General features: G+C 32.7%; 1 protein-coding gene across 50 annotated transcripts in view; it reads left to right on the top strand.

Moving 5' to 3' along the window:
- LOC106787588 (calcium-activated potassium channel slowpoke) overlaps positions 1-24519 on the top strand; it is an 81153-nt gene that overhangs the window by 2985 nt on the left and 53649 nt on the right. For 31 of the 50 annotated variants that reach the window (XM_014750082.1, XM_014750069.1, XM_014750066.1 and 28 more), the window contains exons 2-5: positions 7954-8015; positions 8423-8519; positions 8681-8944; positions 9327-9494. In XM_014750082.1, coding sequence (XP_014605568.1) covers positions 7954-8015; positions 8423-8519; positions 8681-8944; positions 9327-9494 — 591 coding nt within the window. Of the gene's footprint in view, positions 1-7953; positions 8016-8422; positions 8520-8680; positions 8945-9326; positions 9495-17162; positions 17255-20246; positions 20339-24519 lie in introns of all 50 variants that reach the window. The other 19 variants (XM_014750090.1, XM_014750070.1, XM_014750092.1 and 16 more) reach the window with 2 other exon arrangements.

Raw genomic sequence — 24519 nt, 5'->3', positions numbered from 1 at the left:
CAAATTTGATGCTAGCCGCCAAATGAGCGATCTATTTCTGTTAAGTACCATTATCCGTGAGTATAATAGAGATAGGTAGAAACAAAAACAGAGAGAGAGAGAGAGAGAGAGAGAGAGAGAGAAAGAAAAATAATTTAAGCTATTCACTTTGTCTCCATTTGAGATCTCTTCCGAACGATCGAGTTTAAAAAAGCTCGTCTAACGAGAATAAATCTATCCTTAGAATTTGCACGACATTTTCTATCTCAATCTCGTTTCACACATTCGAGAATAATATAATCGATATTTCCGTAACTAACTCTTTCACTTTTGATGTTAATCTCAGAGTGATGTGATGTCATCGTGCGAAACGTTGAAGAATAAGAAAAGAACATGACGTAGAAGAAGAAACAATTTTTCTATACTTCGTTTATATCTATTATTTTATTTGTATTTATATATTTCAATTTTCGCTAATACGATTCCATGCATGAATTATTTTCTATTGCTTTTTTTTTTTCTTTTCCTTTCTTATTTTATTTCATTCCTTTCGTTTAATTCGAAAGACGAAACGCGTAGGGAAAATTAACGTATCGTCTTCACCCTCTCGGATGTACGCGCGTGCGCCCACCGTCGCATGATGTTTCGCGAGGAGCTCGCACAAGTATTGTACGTGGCCGGTGACCTAGTTCTTCCTGGGTGGATGGTTTCTACGCAGTGCGTGTGCTGCTTCACCCTAGAAACGGCTTTCCGTTGAGAGAAAGAGTGAAAGAGAGGAAGGGAGAGAGAGAGAGAGAGAGAAAGAATGAGAGGCGTTCGAACTCGATATCTTCTTTTCGTTCTTCCTTGTTCTTCTTCTCTACGTTATCCTTTATCTTTCTCTTTTTCTTTTATTTTCGAAGCATACCTTATCTCCTCACCCCTTTTATTCTTCTCTCTTTCTCTCTCTCGTTCTCCTTTTATTATTAGTTCGAATATTTGATGTTCGACCTGTTCTACTTTTCAATAAAAGAATGTAAATTCCAAGATATATCTTTTGAACATATCTTGTTCTATCAAAAGAGAGAGAAAAATAAAGAGTAAGAGAGAGAGAGAGAAAGAGGAAGAGAAAGAGAGAGTGAATGAGAGAGAGAGAGAAAGAGAGAGAGAGAGAGAGAGAGAGAGAGAGAGAGAGAGGGAAAGAGAGAGAAAGAGATACAGATAACGTTTATTATTTCGTATCAGGACAGGAGGGTCATTTTATTTTTCAGTCATCTATAATTGGACTTCAACCTTTGCACAATGAGCAATCGGAATGACCTAGTGGACGACCCACATAACGAAATCGGCTTCTTATTCTTTATTCCTCTTCCTTATACAATATACCTGTGTAAGTTGTATATTCCTGAGAGTTTATTCCGTATATAGGTGATAGGATGGATATCGTTCCTCGATCCGTTGTCATCGTCGTCGTCGTCGTCTTCGTCACCGTCTAATTTCGCTCGTCGTCGAGTGCTAACAAAGAATCGATAAACGAAACCTTTTTGGTTTGCCCTTTCGAGGTCATTCCGTGTATAATTTATAATCGATGACTACATATATCTTTGTTACTGATTGCAGAGGGTTCGCGAGAGATCGTGAGATATTTATTCGAATAAATCGTCTCCTTTTTTTCTTCTCTTTCTTCTTCTTCTTCTTCTTCTACTTTTTTTTATCTTAATAATAGAGATTTTATATAGCTAACCCACTATCCATTCTTAAAAAGATTGAATACATATATTAAGTAATCAATGATTAATGTATTTACCGAGATTACTTGCATTACAAATTCAAGAGCAATCATTTTAACTTTCTTTCGAAGAAAGATCTTTTCTTCATAGGGGTGTCAAAAGTGTAATCATATGAATCTTGATCGTCCCTTACACGTACGTCACGCGAACTCGATCGATTAGATGTCGGAAACACTTAAAATAATCTTGGATCGCTTTTGCCTATCTCTCTTCCTTTTTCTATTAGTAAGCCTGATCGTTTAAACGTGATATTTACTCGACTCGTTTTCAAACTTTTATCAACATCAAATTTATATCAATATTATATTCGGTACTAACATTTACTTTTCTTCTTTAGTTTTCTTTTCTTTTCTTTTTTTTTTTTGTTTTCTATTTTTTCATGATAAATATCGATCGATAACACGTGGTAATTTTAACAATAATACACGTGACTCTAGTAAACTCGTATTAGAGTATAATGGGTCATTTAAGGATCCATATTTTTGATCATAAATTTAAAGGAGGATCGTAACAGGTAATTTTGGGGTAAGCAACGAAAGGGATTAAGGATATGGATCATACTACGAAAGGAAAGTAGATAACGGCGGTTGGCCACCGGCCAATATCCATTTCCAAGAATGTAACAGATTTGTCATGACGCCATTCGAAGTAAAATGTTAGAAGCGCGCTCCCGTCCGACTAACACGAATTTTACTGTGCCAAGGCCCATTATCGATAGTTCTCGTTGCGGATAGGAGATAGAGATAAAGAGAAAGATAGGGAGTGGGAACGAGTGAGAAAGATTGAGAGAGGGTGAAGAGGAGTGCATGGTCTTACATATTACTACTTTCGAATAAGAATATTAGTTAGTTTTCTATTTTTGTTTCTAAATGAAATACACGATCATTAATTATTGATTACTGTTGTTAATACATGAAATAATGTTTTCCAATTGTGTCCACGGATCGATAGATGCACCAATTTCAATCTTCTCGTCGTTATGTGGTTTCCGTTCATTTCCGAACGTAATTAGCGTGTAATTAGTAGATCCGTTTCTAGCATCATCAATGTTCAACATCGATGAAACACTGAAACAGGTGGCGTATACCTACCAATAGGTAACATTTCAGTCGAAAAAGGGAGAGAGAGAGATAGCTCGTTATACGTCTGACGAACGATTTTGAATCATCCGTCCTAGGAAATAGAATAATGCTAAGCTTTGGCGGACATCGTTGGCAACGTTACTTGCCGGCGTATCGTGTTTATTTGCTATAATAACTTATATCATGTTGTTTGCTTTCTACGTAGATTATTATCGAAAAATCGTCTCTTTGTTTCCCAATTTATATAGATATAATACACATATAACGTTTATCTTGTTTTATATAATTGAAATAACAAAGTTAAATTAAATACGATGGACAAATTTTGAAAGATTTCAAGATTATAATCTTGGATTTAGGGTACCTACTATTTATATTATTATTTCTCTCTTTCTTTGGTATATATGTTTTAAATACAAATCCATGCGATCGTTAGAATTCTCTCGTATTATGTTGTAATTAGGAAACAAAAGGAAAAGAAGGGTGAATTGTCGCTAACACGTAGATCGGTAATTTTCCACCTTCGAATTTCGCGTTTACTCGTATAAATAGTCGAATTAGATAAACCCGGTTCAATCTGCCGTTGGCGCGAAACGACGTAAAATTGGATGTACGCCATCTCGGGATGTAAAACTTTCTTGCACGGTACCCTCTTGGCTACCCCTCACCATCCACCTTATCAAATAATTCTATTCTATAGCGAGCTTTATTTCTTCTTTACGATTTTCTGTTCAATCAAGGAAGGTTACAAAGTAAGAAAAGAGAAAGATAATGGAAGAGAAAAAGAATATCGTCATCGAAAATTTTTATTTCGAGGAAAGGCTCTGATTCACCGTTGTTATCTAAGTTGGATGATGATTCCAAGGATCGTTGATGATTCGTTCACGATCGAGATCATCGTTTTGTCGCAGATATATCTATAAGTTCTCAAATAAGAGTTTCTGTCGTACCTACAGCCAACAAATACATACCTACACATATGTGCACACACACACATATATATATATATATGAAAACTTACGCTTACTTGTGAAACAGGGATTTCAATTATCCAGATTAAGAATCTTTATTGCGTAAAATCGCGTAAGATACAATCCCATTTGTTTTTATTGTTAGAAATTAACGACACTTTCTTCCGTCTATTTTATTAATCATCACTATTTAACTCTGTTATTAGAAAATTATTCTACTCGAAGAACGACAAATCGAACGAGTTCAAAAGTAAGCCGGAGGCGTAAGAAATCCCTTGACGAAGTCCGAGTTCGTTCTCTCGTTCTTGACCTTCGACTTTCATCCCGTCTGTCGGATTTAAATGCATAAGGTTTAAGTTCTAACGAGACGAAATTAGACGTGGCATTAGAAACTAAATCTTTTAGTCGATGCAATCATCGTTTCTTCTTCTTCTTCTTCTTCTTCTTCTACTTTAGCTCAATTCTCGATAAATTTCTTTGTTTCTTTTCTATTCAAATGAATCAAAATAATAATAAGATAAATTATATTGATCGTTAATCAATTATACACTAATTTGATTTGTTTTTCTTTATACCAACAATAGTTTCATTTTATTCGTCGTTTATTCGTCAATTTTTTCGAGCTGCAATTTAATAATTTCTAAATGAAATCCACTTGATCTCGAAAAAGAGAGATAGAGAGAAAGAAAAAAGGAGAAAAACAGAGAGAGAGAGAGAGAGAGAGAGAGAGAGAGAGAGAAAGAAAGAGATCGAGAGATAGAAAGAGAGTATATGCATATCTTGTCTTGGTGACGACGAAAATAACCGAGGAGGCTCGTGACGAGACTGTCCGAGACCCACGCTAATTTTCATCCTAAAATAAGAACGGCAATCTTTATTTATAGCAAAGCGCGATAGGTCAGATTGTCCGCTTCTCAGGGCAAATTGCATTTTCTTAAGTAGCGCTCTAGCGCGCTCGAGACATGAAAATTACACTACATATGTATGTTCTACATATTATGTATCTTCGTAGGGGATGGAATAGGACGCAGTGATATAGCACGAGGATAAAAGGTGCGGTAAGACGGGGTGATGAGGGGGTGGGATTGGGAGGTAGTGCCACTTGTACTTCGCAAAGCATTGAATGGAGTAGCTTTTGTAATAACTTTGCGAAAGCGTCGCTACGACTAACGCGCTGCGTATTGTATACATCTAGATACGTATGAATGTGTGTGTGTGTGTGTGTACGCGACAATGTAGTTGCATGTGGCGCTACATGCGAATCGATTAACGTGACACTTTTATACGTCTCGTGCGTCTCTCTTTCTATTTCTCTTGTCTACCTCTTTGTTTTCTTTCACTTTATTCACAAAGTTTTAATATAATTAACTTAATACTTTTTATATATTTTTTCCTCGTTCTCTTTTTCTTTTTGATCATTATATTTATCTAACATCATATACTTATTTAACATCAACGCAAGACACCTATTATAATTATACATGTGTGCATATATATATATAATATTTGTTTACTTGCGTTGCAAATAACAATGGGAATTAAAAAACAGTGGGGCGCCGTAGAATAGAATAGTGCTCGCGATAAATAAATCTCTTACCAGATTGCACCGCTTCGGTTCGCCCACCCAGCCCCGTTCGTTCCGGTTTCTTTCAAGGATCTATCTAATTCCTGGTAGGAAGAAACGAATAAACAGAGCGCGTAAACAACTCGAAGTCGTCAGTAAGAAGCTTACCGATCGAAAAGTACGAATTCATCTTCCATCTATTTCTTATTCCCTTTTTCACTTCTTCCTTCTAGTCACGAACTTACCCTCGGTCCAGTTGTCCTTTCGAAGATGCAATTGCTCAGAAAAGCTTCCGGTAATGGAGAATGATCCTGGTAGAGATAACCCACTGACCTATATCTTCCTATCATGCTCTAGTAAGTGGAAGATATACATATATATATATAATATATTTGGTACATATATGTATATTTATATATCAAGAACAAGCAAAAAAGAAACATAGACAGGGAAAGACAGAGAGTACCAAAAACAAGCAAGAAAGGGAAAGACAAAGAGAGAGATATCAAAAGCAAATAAGTAAAAGAGAGAAAAAGAGATATCAAGAGAAAGAAGGATAGAGTGAGAGGAGGATCGGTGTTCGGGCGTGTGCCGAAGGGTTGGAAAGTAGTGAAACGCCACCTCGCGTTTCATTCGTTGTTGGGGAGGGAGAGAGCTAAACTGAAGGTTTGAAATAGAATGAATAAGAGAGAGGCACCCTTCTAGCTGAAAGAGGCAATGCAAAAGAGAAAGAGAAAGAGAAAGAGAGAGAGAAGCGACAGCCTCGTGACCAGGTCAAACGCAAGTTCAAACGTAAAGCTTGTCTTACCCCCGTTGGAGTGCAGCTGTACTCGGTTAACCCGGTAACGTATAGGTGCCGACACGTTGCAGCTCGCGGTACGAACGAAGCGAGGGAGTCGGAGAGGGTTGCCACCGATCGATATCGGTGCTGGTGGTCACGGGTATAACATCCTCCTCCAACCATACACGCGTTTATTGATAAAACTGACTCTTACTGTACCCCTCCGATACCATCACCCTTTCTCTCTCACCTTCTCTCATCCTCTCTATCTATCTCTATCTTTATCTCTATCTCTATCTCTCTCACTCTCTCTTTCTTTCTTTCTTTCTTTCTCTATGGTTCAGTCTCTTCCTTCTATCTTGATGTTTATTTCATTAGCGTTGGTTTGTCTTCGTGTTTAATTTTCTTCGACTATAATCGGAGAATGAATGTATCGACCAATTAGTTGACGTTTTTCTCAGATTGTCTTTGTAAAGATAACGGAAAAAGAAAAATAAATGAAAAGTAGAAATGAATTGATATTAGAAAATTTGAATGAATTTATTTGATTGACAATAAGCCGATATTTCTTCTTCTTTCTATTCATTTTCTTCCTCTCTTTCAAAATAATTCACAGAATAATTTGTCTTATACTTATGTTAAAGTTTATTTTTCTTTTTAACATCCAATCGGTGCACGCGATTAAAACTTTTCTTCGTTCTACTTATGTAAATAGGGTATTACATCATGAATGAACAAGATTTTAAAGAGAATCGTAGAAGAGATGCAAAGTATAATCAGCTTGAATTATTTCAGATGGGATATTATCATATTATAGTCCTCTGCGTTTCAATCGATAGAGAAAATTAGTAACAATAAGCAAATCGCATTTGTTTTCGTCACTCACTCGGTGTGATTCGCTGTGATATGTATGTGAGAGGGAATGGGAAGAATGATGAGAGGAGAATAAAGAGAAACGATCAGTGGGTGTCGAAATATATGCATCGCGTTGAATAAAATTAACGAATTGAGCAAAGCGGAAAAGTTCTCTTCGATCGTTAATTTAATAATCAATTAATAATAATATATGACAGAGAAAGAAGAATATCAATTAGAATAAAATTTTGAAATAAAACCAAGGGCCGCCGATTTTAAACGTAGGGCGCGGGAAATCGTTCGAAATTTAACGATGTAGTAACTGGAACCGAGCCAAGAATCTTGAAATCGATCGTTGCCAGCGATGTAGCTTACCTAGGATATACATATGTAAAAAAGCCTATACCTCTTTAGTTATTTACATTTCGTCTATATATGTAATCTGTCTATTTTAATGTGTATTCGTTAGTGTATATGCGAGCTTTAGGACAATTGTGATAGTTTCGATTCTCTCCGATAACTTACAAACTCTATCGTACCTTCAAGTTTACGCTTTTTCATATTTGTTTGTGTTTCGTGTATATACGCGTGTGCATGTTTGTATGTAAAGAAAATGTTCCCTTCATAATGCACACAAACATAGAAACGCGCTCGCATATTCTATGCTAAAGCAAGAATTTATTTTCTAAACGGTACGCGCTCTGAAATACATATACTCTTGGTGTTTGTTTTTACATCCTCTATCCTTTCGTTCTACTACTCTATCATCGGTTATAGTACCTACTCGAGATACTTAAGACGTATTGTTATCTTCTTTCTCTGTTTTCCTATCTCTCCCTCTCTCCCTCTCTCTCTCTCTCCCTTTTTCTTTCTCTCTTTCTTTTCAATTGTTTATTTATTCTTAAAAGTGCACGTTCATCGTATCTCTGACACATTGTACATTATGTTTCAGGTGGTGCTAGTTTTCATTCTCAGTATAGCATCGCTTATAATATACTTCATCGATGCCTCCAGGTAAGATTATTTTACTTTTTATTATTTCTCTCATTATTATTCTTATTAATTCCAATTAATTTAACGAAAACAAAAACTGATCCTTTAGAATGCAATACGAGTAAACACGACACTTAACCTTTTTCCTCTTTTGCTGTTCGCGCTTCTCTGCTGTCTGTCTATCGATTAAAAGAAAACCTTGTGCGTTGCACCTGTTGCAATTACTCGTCTCTTCTTTACAAAGGTCTTTAGTCGGTATCCACAAATAATACCTTACCATCTCCTTTTTCTTTCTTTCTTTCTTTCTTTCTTTCTTTCTTGCTTGCTTGCTTCCTTGCTTCCTTTCATTTTTCTCTTTTAAAAAGAGAAAATTTTATTATCGATAATCCAACGATCGGGTACTTTGATTTTTTTTTTTTCTGTTTCAGTGAGGAGGTGGAACGTTGCCAGAAATGGAGCAACAATTTTACTCAGCAGATAGACTTAGCTTTCAATATATTTTTTATGGTCTACTTTTTTATACGCGTAAGTAAACAACGTTTTTAGAATTGTAACGTCAATGAACTAAAAAGCAAAAGAAAAAGAAAAAGAAGTCAGACAGAAATAGATATTGTAGTACGAGGACTAATCATCTTGCCGTTTGTTTTTGTATTTTTTTGTTCTCCCCTTGTCTTTCTCGTAAACAGTTTATCGCCGCCAGTGACAAGCTGTGGTTCATGCTGGAGATGTACTCGTTCGTGGATTACTTTACGATACCACCGTCCTTCGTATCGATATATCTCGATCGGACGTGGATCGGACTGAGATTCCTCCGAGCCCTACGATTGATGACGGTCCCTGACATCCTCCAGTACCTCAACATTCTAAAGACATCGAGTTCCATTCGCCTCGCCCAACTCGTATCCATCTTCATCTCCGTCTGGTTGACCGCTGCTGGCATCATTCATTTGGTAAAAATATTTTCGTTCCATTACTTATACAAATAAATGTATAAATAAATTCAATTACGAAAGTGGACTAACAATAAGTCCGAAAAAAAAAAACAAACAAAATAATATAATTCTATGTGATTTATTTTATAATATAAATATAAATGATTTTATGATTTATTTTAATATACAAAAACGTATCGTAAATTATAATTTTCTTTTTTTCTATTTTGCGTATAATTATTATTATATATATTTACGAATCCCTTGCCGCGACAGGGATAAAACAATTGTTCTTCTTTTTTATCATTTATATTTATGTTACTAAAAATAATTGAAATAATTTCTCTATTTGATCTATTTATTATTGATCCTAATGATCGTAGAATAATTTTGTCGGTAGCTTGAAAACTCAGGGGATCCATTCGAGTTCATAAATCCGCAACAGCTTTCGTACTGGACCTGCGTGTATTTTCTAATCGTGACAATGTCCACGGTAGGATATGGCGACGTTTACTGCCAGACGGTCCTCGGCCGCACATTCCTAGTATTTTTTCTACTCGTCGGTTTGGTAAGTCAACTTTAATTATTATTTCCTATACCGTCTAAATATACATTACTATAGTATATACATATATATATATATATTGTTATTATTATTATTATATGTTATTATCATTATTATTATTATTATTATTATTATTATTATCTTTATTATTATTATTATTACGTCTAACAAACAAACAAAAGAAGAAAAAAGAAAGAAAAGAAAACTATATACATTTGAATCCGTGAATTTACATATAAAATACACGAGTCACGAGAGGCCCCGTGTTATAAAAAATAAAAAAAAAAAGAATAAAAAATAAAAAACCTTACGAGCGAAACACAAATCGCTAGTACGACAAATCCTTAACGATTTATTATTGGATGGAAAATAAAAAAAAAATAAATAAACAAAAGATATATCAATCGAAAATGAATAATAAATAAGAAACGAATGAATGAATCGTCGAAGTCAAAGAAATAATTACTATTGGACAGCCTATGGTTTTTTCGACGAGTTAGAAACACGTATTCAAATATTCGCTTGGTCAATGAAAAATTTTCTGAAAATTTATTTAGAAAGGAAACAATTAGATAATATGTACATATACGTATTCGTATTTTGTCAATCATGTCGTTGACCGTGGTCCAGTCTTACAATTAGAGTGAGAGTTGAAATAAGAAAAAACATAAAATAATAATAATGATTAAAAAATAAGAACAGAGTCGATAAAAAAAAAAATAAAAAATAAAACAAAAGAGAAATTCAAAATGACCAAAAAATAAAAAAAAAACAAATAAATAAATAAGGAAAAAAAACATGAAATTGCGATCCCGTCGAAGGTTAATTTGCCCCGAAGAAAGATTAATAAAAAACATTTTTAATAATATGAATTTATTTAATTAGTATATACAGAGAAATCGAGCGTCGTTGATTAGAAGTTGATTAAATTAGAACGCGGACCAGTCCTTATTAGCATAGGTTTTATTCGCTTCTTTACAAATCTACCATAAAAAGTATCTTCATGGTTTTATTTAGGATACGAAGAATAATTGTGATAAACGCGTATTTTTGTTTCGCCGTTTCTAGAAATTCTTGATCCCCTTTTCTAAATAATTCGCTTTACGATATATACAGAAAAATAACTTGACCGAATGTATCCAAAAAGCCAAAGAAATATAACAATGATCCTAAAATCGTTAAATTTTCGTTTTATTTTTTTTTTTTAATTATTTTTATTTATATCTCGGCCATCAGCCGACGATTTTTGATTCGTCGTAGCGGGGGGATAAACGTAGGGGTTTGTGTAACGAGATTCCAGAATAAAAATCAAATCAAATCAACTAAAAAAGAAAAAATCGATATCGGAGTAAGCTTTTAGTTCTTCCATAGTGTTGTTACAAAAATCATACATTAACGTGATTCGCTGTGTCGTCATCGTCGTCGTCGTCGTCGTCGTCGTTATTCTTATCATATTAGAAAATCGTTCGTCGTAAATATAAAAAGAAAACAAGAAATACAATAAAATAAAATAAAATAAAAAAAAATAATAAAAAGAGGAAAACTAGAAAATTGACTTTATGTCTTCAGGATTCGCACGTATGTCGCAGCATACACACGTATATCTATATTCTCATTATAAATATATATGTATACATATTTACGTACATAGGATACATACCTTTACACGTCGTCCCCTCGTCGCGTATATATATATATATACATTTGTTTATGTCAAATTTCTTACGATCCGATCAAATTTTCCGGTTAAATTATAATTTGAGAGAATCCAATGATCATCGGCCCTTATTTGTCGAGCAGCACGCGTCAACACGGTCCGTTACCCGCACGGTCCATTATTCTCTTAGGTTTATTCTCCTTCTTTTTCTTCTTCTTCCGTTTTTTTCCTCTCCTTCTCTATTAATTATTCGCAATAAATTTCAATCAATGAATTTTCTCTCTCGAAAGAAGAAAATAAAAAAAAAAAGAATATAGAAAACAGACAAACCATTCTTATCGAGCATACAAATTTTCTCGGATCGTTTCATTATATTGTTACATATAAATTTGTTCCAATCGGAAAAATAAAAAGGATGAAAATACTATTTCGTCGCGCGTTTGTTTCTTCTTACTTTTTTTTTTTGCTTATTTATTTTGAAAACAAAATAACTCGCGTTCATAGTTCGTAGCAACATAATATATATATATAGCTCGATAAAAGTGCGCTTATACCATACTGATGCCTTTCTTCTTATTATTTTTTTCAACCCTCTTTTCTCGCTTTCTCTTTCTCTCTCATTCTCTCTCTCTCTTCTCTTTCTGTCGCTTTCTATTTCTCTCTTATTCCCTTTCTATCTCTCTCTATCTTTATCTCTTTCTATTTTCAAAATTATTCTATTATATTATTAAAATAATAAAATCGTGAAAATGAGATTAATAAAAAGAAAAGCAACGATACGAAATAGTATTTTTCTGATTGTACGTCGCCTTTTTCATATATCCGTCAAGTTATACATAATAATTATTTTATTACATATATATGTTAAGCAAATAATTTACATTTGTAGAATTAGCGCGATATTTATTTCATATCATATTTACAGCTTTTTTTTAGAGGAAAAACGCTTATTCGCGTCTTTGATCGTGTTGTTTTTCACGTTGCCAGAGGAATTAACATAAGTTCACCAAGAGAGAGATTCCGTTCTAGGATCCAACCATCCATCCATTCTCGTTGTTGTCCGATTAAGTTAAAATTAACAAATTAAAACTAACAATAAAAACGCGAGGCGGAGTGGTGGATTTTATTTTTTTTTGTTTTTGTTTTTTATATGCGAGTGTAATTTCAACTCATCAAGCTTTAAAGTACGACTCTTAATTAACAAAACAAAATAATTATCTCTCTCTCTCTCTCTCACTCTCTTTTTCTCTCAATTATTTCTCTTTCTTCTCGAAATGTTATTTCATAGCTCTGCAATGAACAACATACGGGTTTTATTTCGCATATATTAAAAACTAACGAGCATATTTATTACAATTTCCGATTGCAGTTACGATGCATTAGTATTGTTTCTTTTGAAATTTTTTCATTCCAATTATCTAATTAGTATCATCAACTACAATTATATTTCAAAACAATCAAAATTCATTTAGTTTTTCATGCTTTCTAATCATTATAGTTTTACCTATTTGATAAAATATTTAATTCACTTCGAGATTGGATGCTGTGAAAGATCCTTTTTGTTTGAACGTCGTTTCTCTTTCTCTTTCTTTCTTTCTTTATCTCTCTCTCTCTCTCTCTCTCTCTCTCTCTCTCTCTCTCTCTCTCTCTTTCTATCTATCTATTTATCTATCTATCTATATTTCTTTCTCTCTCTCTCTCTCTCTCTTTCTCTCTCTGTCTCTCTGGCCATGAAACTTTATCGTGCCGCTGCAAAAGAAAGTATTAAAGAAAACAGAGCAAAAAAAAAATATATATATATACAATATAATACAAGATTAAAAGTACTCGACAACTTTTTCTTTATATTATAAATAGTGAAATGTTGGTGTTTTGTACGAGCTTCAATTTTTCACTGTCGTTCTTGCCTGTGTATATCTGTGTTCTATACATACATACTTACTACCCTCCGTGCGCTGATACGCTGCTGAAATATAATTCTACTAACTCACATTATTTCTGGCCGCTTGAAATTTTCTTTCTCGGATATTACTTCATCGTAGCAATACATTTGCCATTTTCTATACATATATATATTATATTATATTATATTATATTTTATATTATATTATATTATATATATTTTATATATTATATTATTATATTATCCAATCATTGTGTGTGGACGATATAATTATAATTTTGTTATCTTTTGTTTCGATTTTCGAATATTCATCACGGCTATTAGCGTTCGTATTTTATAAGAGTTATTTCGACAAATTGGACGATTATATTATACGCATATTATTTCTCACATTGTTTTCTTTTCAATCATTTTCGAAAAATAATTCAATTAAATTCTTCAATACATTCGTCTAATTTTTTCGAGATATTCTCCACGATGAACCTTCGCCTTTATGTTTCATACAACGCTCGATACTACCTTTATAAGCAAAACAAATTAAATAATAGTCAAATAAAGCACAAAATCCAAAAATATATATTTATATTATTATAGAAGAAACAAAAGATATATATATAAACGAGGAAAAAAAATAATAATTTATTTAAAAAAAAAAAACAAATAATGAAAACAGAAACACGTAGCCACTCGATTAAATAAATGCACCCTTGCGAAGGGAATTGTCGTTTAATCCTCTCGCTCTCCGAACTGATGTAACTTCTTACTTGCGATCAATTTTAAGTTTCGTTCCGTCAGAATTTCAATTCGTATTATCGGTAGGCGTATAACAAACTAATCTCATTTTGCAGCATTGAAATCGTCAAGACATTTTTTATTCTTAACATTATTATCATCGCGATTACTAGAGAGTGGGTATTTAAGATAATATAATGAAATAAAAAGAAAATAGGAGAGTACGTATCACGTACACACATATACCTTTTCGCAAAACGATCGACTCTCCCGCTCTATCAAGCCATGTTTTTCTATGTATTTATCTGTGTATGTATCGTGTATCTTATAATCTATCTAACAATCTATCTAATTATTTAGCTATTCATCCATCCATCTATCTATCTACTTATCTATCTACTTATCTATCTATCTATCTATCCATCTATCTATCTTTTGCGTTAATTCGTTAAACTGCAGTGTCTTTGGTTGCTTGAGCCATACGGGAATATACTGTGACGAATTAAAATGGATCAAATAAGAATTCTAACACAACGAGTAGAAAATGGGAATCGTCGAGAAAGAAGAAGAAAATGATGGATCGAAACCAACGATGGTAAGGATCGATATTAACATCACTCACATGTTTGAATCTGGTACAACGATAACAAATCAAAATGTTAATAAATAATTATTAGATAAACGAAAAAAAAAAGTACAAGAGAATGGTCGATGTAATCGGCGCGAGAAACTGCTGATGCTTATAATTATTTGAATGCTCTCTCTCTCTCTCTCTATATATATATATATAAAGAAAAAAAAACCGTAGAACAGATCCATCAAGCTATTCGCCTTTATTTTTTGCTTGCCAGTCAGATAAATGTCATGCTTCACTCTCTCTCTCTTTCTCTCTCTCTATCTATCTATCTATCTTTCTATTCCTATTTCATTCTATATCATGCTCTATCACTTTCTATCTCTTATCCTCTCTTTCACAAGATTTACAGTCTGCAACGAACGATGCCTCTTTATTTGAAGCATCAACTTACAGCATTCCTCTTTCTGCTTGTATAATAAATATATATATATATATAAAATCTATATATAATGTATATATTGTATGTACAGGGTGTCTTAACTAAATTAAATTATCTAAATATTTCCTTTGTTTACAATCGTATTAAAAATCTTCGAAAGAAAAAGTTGTACTATTGCAAAGAGGGAACATCTAATGGCACGAAATTTTTTTGATGCTCTATAAGAATAACCATGAAATCTCGTAAAAAAACTGACCTTGAGAAATAATTCTTTTAATCGTTACATTTCTCTACCCTCAATAATGTAACTTTTTCCTTTGAAGTTTTTTTAATACGATTGTAAACAATGAAAGTATTTAAGTGATTTAATTAAGCTTAGACATCTTATATATCTTTCTCTCTTTGTTAAAACATGGCATAGTCTGTTTCTCATGACACGTACGTTTTATACACACATGACACACGTTTTATACATACATACATACATACATGTATATATATTATATTATATATAGATGTATATACATACGGTGTCTTTTCTCAAATTATGCATACATATTTACTCGTATATATACCCAAAGGTATCAGTCGGTCGCGACACTTTACGTAAACTGCACTTAAAAGCTCCATGGAATTTTCTACCACTAGACGATATACCACTATCATCCTATTGCATTTATGGATAATGTAGTACTTTTAGATCAAAGCTTTTATATTGAAGTAAAATCTATAATATCTTCCCTCTTACAACTGTATTTGTTTCTATCTTTCTATCTACATTTCTTTTTTTTTCTTCCTCCCTTTTTTTTTTATTTTTTTGCCCCTTATTTGACGAGCATATTATCAACTTCGCTTTGTCGCGCTTTTCATACTATCCAATAATGCGATTTTAACGATCACTTCAATGATTAATGCATTAATAATCGGTTATGGAAAATGATCTTTCATGAAAAATCTTCTTTCATATTTTGTGTACTGCAACTTTTATTTAAATAAATCTTACAAACGCAATATGCATAGACCATTTTGAAACGATTATTTCTTTTTATGCAATAATTGCTCAATTTTCCTCTTTTGTTCTTTTTTCTTAACAATAAAATTTGTTTATCATAATATCAAAATTGATTTTAACTGTTAATGCATTAAAATACTAATCTTGATAACGTTTCCTCTCTTTCTCTGTTTCTCTCTCTCTCTCTCTATTTTTCTATCTTTTCCTCTCTTTCTTTTATCTTTCTCTTTCTCTCTCTCGTTTCTATTTCTTTTATTTCAAATGGTATAGTTTTACGCGGGTATTCTTGCATAAGAAGAGAGCAAACACATCGAAGCATAGAAAACGGATCGATAATCGTTTATCGTCATCATCGCGTTACCAAAGACGAGCGCCATTTTCTGAGCATTTTCAAGCTTCTCGTCTTACGAGAACGGATAGTAGAATAAGCATAAAAAAATATCCATCAGTGTCCACGTCAATTTTCCCAACCATTAAGTAGCTCCGGCTAGTATTTCCACCCTATTCTCTTACTCATACATATGTACATCATTATACATATATACATATTTACATAGATATAATATACAAGGTGTAACCTTCAGAAATAAAACTATATATATATGTATATATATACATTAAATATATATTTTATTAAATATATTTTATTTTTATTTTTATCATTCGAACAGGAGAAAAAAATTTTCCTCATATGACGTTTTTTCATACAAAGAAGAATTCTTTTTTTTTTTTCATAAGCCAAGTCCTTCGTAAGATATTGCAACATTGCGAATTAGAGGTAACACTCTGTATATGTATATATATGTAGAATTGTGTTCGTATCGAAACATGGTGAGTATTATACAGTGATCAGCAATTTCCAGGAATCCGTGCAACGAACGACGTGAAACATACACCCACACATATACATATATATATATACTCTATAGATTTACACGATGTAAGAATCATTAGTGTGTTATGTGTCTCCTTTCCAGGTATTTTTTCTTATCCTTTCCCAGTTTATCAAGACGGGTCCATTTTTGTTGTTGTGATAGTACACGAATACAATAGTAGAATATAATAAACTTGTACGACCATGTGTATATATATGTATAATAAATAGAACATATATAGACACATACATACAGGCATATGTATTACAACACACATAAAGAGAGAGACACGCAGACACATTTATACACACGTATCGTACCAATGAACACATAAAAAAAAAAATACATATACACATATATATATAAGAGGGGAAGCATAAGCCCCGCTGCAAATTGTGAGCATACATAGATGACCTACTTTGTTTTTAACGATCCGTAGTGGCATATTCCTTTCCAGTTATGATTTCTATTTACAGGCAATTTTTGCTAGTAGCATACCTGAGATAATAGAGCTCGTAGGGAGTAGGTCCAAGTACAGCGGCGAGTACAAGCGGGAACATGGAAAGAGGTATAATTATTTAATAAAAGTACAATATCCTCCGCATCTTCTTCTCTATCCTTCGATTACTTTTCTATTTAATTTTTTAACATTCTTTCTTTCTTTATATTTCCTTCTTTTTTTCTCTATTTCTTTCATTATTTATTTATTCATTTATTTATCACTTTTTTCCTCTTTCAATATTTTATCCCATTTATAATAAATTTTATTCTTTCTTTTACTATTACGTATATCTTCTCGCTATTACTTTTTCTTCCAGTACGTATTTATAGATATATATATCTCTTTCACTCTCTCTCTCTCTCTCTCTATATATGTTTACGATAATTTCGACATGCAACGACGATCGCAAGCCGAGAAATTCTATCGATTACTTTTCTCAGAGACACGTATGTTGTACTACATACTTGTACTACAGCGTTGTAGGTGAACCAGAATAGCATGACTTATCTATTTTCGCAACCTTTTACTTTTTTATAATAATTAACAAATTCACATAAAAACGACAAAAAAGATAACAATTATATATATATACATTTATTTTTTTTTTTTTATTTTACGTATAATACAAACATACAGAAAAGCCACAAATTATACATCGCAAGCAATCTTTTTCTTGTTTTTTCCTTTTCTGCGATATTATTTTTTTTTACTGCTTATATAGTTATCTCTCTCTATATATATCTCTCTTTATTTCTATCTCTGTCTCTATCTCTTCCTCTCTCCTTCTCTTTCTCTTTCTCTCTTCTAAAAGAGAGAAATATAATGATGGCGGAGGAGGAGGACCATTTTTAAAAAAGACTCCTTTTACATAATTCGAAAAGCTTCTCCTCAAGAACACGTACTCGTACCATCCTGAATTTAAAAATTTGAATACCACGAGTTCGCGTGTGTAGCATTTTGAAAAAGCTCTGTAAGTTTTACACCCAACCAACGATACGTATTTCAACGTCAAGACATTTATTATTCTTCTTCGCCATCTTAACCCGCTGAACGTCTTATCATTTTCTAGAAACTCACTCTTTTTATCTCTCCATATAACATGTACATATTAAAGTACATACATACATATATACTTACATATATATATAAATACCTAACGTGTACAACCTATGGATTTCTTAACATGTATACTATATATACATAAAAACATTCACAAAATGTGATAGAATTTTATGAAACCAAGCATGATTTACCATTTTAGTCTGCTACTTTCCTAGAAACATTGATCATCAATACGATTATATACACGCACACGCATATATATACAACAATAAAAAATATTAATTATTATTATTAATTAATCATATCACAAAATGATTCTTTAAACGAAAGAAAAAATTGCATTACATTAATTTTTTATTTTATTCGTTCAATCACACACTTGGTTCATTTAATGTAAGAGAAATCGATTGTTTATAAAAAAGAGTTATTTCGTCGTCGTTGTTCCTGTCCCCGTTTTCCTTTTATTTCTTTTTATATTTTTACACTCGAAACGTGAGATTCGTAAGACGATGATACGAAAAAGCACCGCATGTTTCCTTTAAAATTACGGAAATGCAATTTTACTGACTGCAGTCTTTCGTATTACAAGATACGAATATATACGTCGAATGTAGAAAACATAAAACGCATGTTTACGAGGAGTTAGCAAAGCTCCGTTTGATCACGCTAGTTTATGCGAATGATACGTTGTACCATGCTGTGAAAAGGGAGACTGGTGTCTGGCAACTAACTGACGTTTGAAAATATAGTTTTTTTTTTTTTTTCTTTTAACCCCCTCCTAAAAGAAACAAACCATGGAGCAATATTTCCTTTATAAAGTATAAATCATTCGACGTTATTTTATAAGAAACTTTGATAAATACAATAAAAAATCTTTCATTACAAGAAACTAACGGCACTGTATAATATTATTCATAAATTACATATGTATACTTTTACATTTTGTTTTCTTATTTATATATACATTTAAAGGAAATAAAGAAGACTATGATAAATAATTAATTTTGTTGTAGAAAAAGAGGGTGAACCGATTCATGTCTGAATTTACACGAACGATTCGGTGATGTTTCGTCTTCGTCTATGTTTGTTGGGTGGGTAAGGGTAAAGGTACGGGTAAGGGTAAGGGTAAGAGGAAAGGTAAGAGGAAGGGGAGTTGATCGAAATTGCGAAAAGGTATACTCTGGTGTATAAACATCGTTCGTTGTTATTAATTCATCAGTTTTTGCGAGAAACGTTGGTACCTACTGTCGAGGGGATACGAAACCGAAGAAGGATAAAGAGTCGGCGAATCCCACAATTTTTGAAGGGAAATGTTCGTGGTCGTTCTCTCGAGGGAGTCGTACGTAACCGAACGAAAAGGGACGTTGGTGGTTGGGCCCCTTGGTAAAATCGTCGAAGCATAAATCGAGTATACACGAGGTAGATGTGTGTTACGTTAAAGGAATGGAGAGGAAATAACGTACGTGAATTTATTAAAAATTAACCAGACGAATAAAATAAACAAAAAGAAAGGATGAGGAAGACGGAACGAGACGAATGGATGCGAGAGCAAGCGAGACGGAACGGAAGGAACGAATATGCGAGAGGTAACCGAAAAAAAAAAAGGGAAAAATAAAAAACAAGTCGAGGAAATAAATAAATAAATAAATAAATGCACTCGATAATATATTATACCTTTTTAGTTATTTAGAGATAAAAACAAAACAAAAAAAAATTGCAAAGAAAAAATAATACAGCAAAAGAAACGAAAAAAAAAATAAAAAGAAAGAAAAAGAACGAAAAGGGACGATAAAAAATCGATTCGTAGAAAAGAAAAAAAAAACACCAAAAATAAATCAATCAATCAAACAAACAAATCAGGCAATCAATCAAATCGAATCAAATCAATCAATCAATCAATCAAAAAAAAGAAACAAAATAAAAAAAAAAAACACACACTAGAAAGCTGAGGATAGGGTTACTGTTCTGACGGCAACGGATGATTGTGGGTGTGTAGGCGGTGTTCGCCAGCTGGATCCCAGAGATCACGGAGCTCGCCGCGAACCGCTGCAAGTACGGTGGCCAGTACAAACGCGAACGTGGACGCAGGTACCCCCCAGCAAAAAATCCACCTACGTGGAGAACACAGCCAAAAAGACATATAACCCTACGAACCCCAGCCACCCCCTTCGACCCCTTTTCAATTTTTACAATTACCTATGCCCACCCTGCCATTGTTTTCAAACATTTAGCCCCCCTTGATTATTACAATTATTAATAATATTATTATTTATTATTATTATTATTATGATCACGATTATGATTATTATACTATTAATATTATTATTGTTATTATTATCGTTATTATTATTAAATATCTACTGTTCCCGTAGTAGTCGCGTAGATTTGCAAAGGAGGAACGATGTAACTCTGGATAGCGAAGTGACCCCTGCGTTATCATTTTTTGCATATAGACATATATACGTATATATATATATATATATCTATACATATATTTTTATTTATTTTTTGATATATTTATTTATTTATTTATTTATTTATTTATTTATTTATCTATTAATGTTTTTTTTTTTGCTAAGAAATATATACTCAGGAAGTGCTCTGCTTGTTTTTTCTACCGAATATTTTTCGTTTGTTTGTAGACAAGTTAGAAACAGATTCGAAATAGGAACTATCGTAGTGTATTTTTAAAACCGGTCGAACGACGTCGAAGGGCCATTTTTGATCTCTACTATTTTTTATATTTTTTTTTTTATTGGTGAGATTTTTCTTCGAAAAATTTACGATCGAACGGGGAATGTTATTCTTGGGAAGGACAACAAAAAGAGCTGGGCTCACGGCTGCTATCCGTGAAACAAAAAAGGAAAAAGATTATATATATATATATATATATATATAACTTGACTTTTTGACTAGCTTTAAAATATATTCCATGTCCTTGTGAAATTCCGTACAACACACTATTAGATGAGAAGGATTATCCGAGTACGAATATTTACTTCCAACCCCCTACCGTTTCCAAACCCCTATTTCACTATCTCTTACTTATGTCTACTTTCTCTCTCTCTTTCTCTCTCTTAATCTGTTTCTCGTTGTCTCCTTTCTTAATGTATCCTTCCATATCAAGGTCACACCGCTTGTTTCTTATCCTCATTGTTTCAATTTATTGTTTCAATTTTTTTCGAAATTTTGGTAAAACACGTATGCATTTCTTTCGGTACATTTACAAATTAGATTTAAAAAAAAGAATTGTTAAACGAGAAACAATATGAAGATAAAATAAGAGGATAAATTACACGCGCGACTATTGTTCTGATTTTTTTTGTTTTTTATTACTTCGTTAATATATTTTTACTATTTTAATTATTGTTACTGTGAATATTATCATTATCATCGTCGTCATTGTTATTATTATTATTATTATTATTATTATATTTATTGTCATAGTCATCGATGCGTCGCACACAAGTACACAATTGCGAGAGAGAACGCTGTTTTATTATCGTTGCGCGTCATTACTTGTGAACACGCATACACACTTGTCGTATGTGTTTACACGTGCATTTCAAGTATATTTATTTTTTTGTAAACCATTGCACACGTCTATAAGTTCATATGATGATAGAAATGCGATCAGAATTTTTAATAAAATTCTTATTTTATTACTTAATAATTAATAATGCGTAATAATTTAATCAGTCAAGAAAAAAATATATTTAAGTATTTTATTTCTTTTTGGTTTTTCAATTACCTTTTCAAAATTCATATATCGTTGGTTTTGCATCTCTACTTAAATGTTTAATACGTATATTTATATAAGAATACCATAATTATTGGCACATACAGCACCATTTGATAAAAGTAGTTATTATTATCGATCGCTTTAAGTGATACGACGAAATTTCCTTTCCGTTTCGATTTATTCAAGATTAGATTCAGAAAAAAATATATTGATCACGTTGATTAATTTGCATCTTTATTCCCCTTCTTTGTATGTATATATACCTATGTATATATATATTTAAATATACCTTTTTTCCTTTAACCTTTTATTATCGTTTCTACGTTGTATTTGTTAATATCTTCACACACACACACATGTCCCTTAGAATGTTTCTCTGTATCGTCAGACTCTCTCTCACACACATATATATACACACACACAAACACTCTCTCTCTCTCTCTCTCTTTCTTTCTCTCTTTCGATAAATTCGATAAATTCTATGCAATATTCAACAGATTTGGTGTACAAAAAAAAAACGAACAAACAAATACCCGATAAATTCGCTATCGATTCGAGTGGAACAAGGTTTTCGTATTAAAAGTTCACTTGATATGTAATATCGACAATCTTTTATTAAATCATCCAGTTTGTTTCTACAAAAAAAAAAAACACGAACAAAATGTAAACAAATTAATATTAAATTACGTCGCGAATTTTTTTATTTATAATAAAACACAATACACACGAGATAACAATATCGCTAATAACGGACGATTCATTGTTCGTTTTTATTTATTAAATATTTTTTTTCCTTTGCTTTTGTTTTGTTTTTTTGTTTTTTTTTTTTTTTTTTTCAAAAAATCTTTATCTGAATAATATGATGTATAAATCCTCTTAGATCTCCAATCGATCTTTCTCTTTCGATTCCTATAGATCTGTTATCCTTCTTCTAGCCTCTCTTTTTCATTCTCTCTCTCTCTCTCTCTCTCTCTCTCTCTCTTTCTCTATCTATCAATCAATCAATCAATCAATCAATCAATCTATCTCTCTCTCTCTCTCTCTTCACGGATTGAGTTTCTTGACGGCATGCGTTAGTGTTCTGGTTAGTTTAGTAGATTGTCCAAGGGTTAATCGAACCCCACCGTCGAATTGGCCTTTAGAGTGGGCTCTTCTTCGTCGGTCCGGGGCACGATTTTATTTCGCTTGATAAGATTCTTGGCATTTTTTTTTTTTTTCATTAGCGCCAGCAACGTAGATAATATTAATACAAGTAAAGTAAAAGAAGTATTATGACATAAGACAAAAAAATAAGGAACAAATAATCAGAAAAAAGTATAATACCAACACCGAAACAAACGAACAACTAAAACAATTTTTAAAAAGTATTGCGAATAAAGGGAACCGATTTAAAAAAAAACACAAAATAAAGGGGATGCAAGTGTTGTTGGCACGTAAGACTGCTATCTCTCTCTCTCTCTCTTTCTCTTTCTCTTTCTCTCTCTCTCTCTCTTTCTCTCTCTCTCTCTCTCTTTCTTTTTTAGGGACTATCCTCTCCAAAGTAGACATTTGCACGTCTTCAACCGTGACACACGATAATTTTCCAATTGCTGCTGCATCTCTCAACCATAAAAACGCCAAACGCGGGTAGTAAAAAAAATAAAAAAGAAAGTATATACTTACACGGTGAAACGTGTGGAGAAGGCTGCGGTCATTGTAAAATTCGCACGTGTATTTTCTTAGTTCATGCCCTTTCGATGCATAGCCCACCTATACCTATAGAACGAAGGATTAAACATTAATGAAGAAATTAATTAACGTGTCGTCGAATTAAACGCGACAAGTAGCGCATCCATTTTGATGTTATAGCATTTTGATCGTTTGTTAGTCGATATAGTGAGCTTACAATATATAATATATAATATAGTGTATTTCGAAATATTATCAAATGTTACATTTGTAACGATGAAATTGGAAACTCATTTAATAACGCGGTCTCTCTCTCTTTCTCTTTCTCTCTCTCTCTCTTTCTGTCTCTCTGTCTCTCTGTCTCTCTCTCTCTCTCTCTCTCTCTCTCTCTCTCTCTGTCTCTCTCTCTCTCTCTCTCTCTCTCTCTCTCTCTCTCTCTCTCTCTCTCTCTGTCTCTCACACTCTTTCTCTCTCTCTCTCTTTCTCTATTTCTTTCACACGTTTTACGTAGATCCCAGTAGTCGAATCGATCGAAATATTCACACGTTAATATCACATTAGCGCTATTTAAATAATCTCACTTATATAATATTATATCCGATCTCCCAAGCATAGTTGCGCTAATATTTAAAATAGATCATATTATATTTTTTTTTTATCGTAAGGCTTCAGCTTGATATATTATATTATATATACATACACGTATCGAAAATTTCTCAATACGAGGCCTCGTGAAAAAAATCGATCATTATTTTACTGTGGCTCCTTCTCCGTCGTTCATCGACAAGCGCACGCCCACAACCCACTATTATTCGTCGAGGCACGCAGGTAGTTTTAGTTTATTAAGTCACGTTTGGCG

The sequence above is a fragment of the Polistes canadensis genome, unplaced genomic scaffold, assembly GCF_001313835.1.
Source record: "Polistes canadensis isolate GaletaPanama2010 unplaced genomic scaffold, ASM131383v1 scaffold_107, whole genome shotgun sequence".
NCBI lineage: Eukaryota > Metazoa > Arthropoda > Insecta > Hymenoptera > Vespidae > Polistes > Polistes canadensis.
Note: the sequence above shows the minus strand (reverse complement) of the source record. Positions and strands in the feature narration are given on the sequence as shown.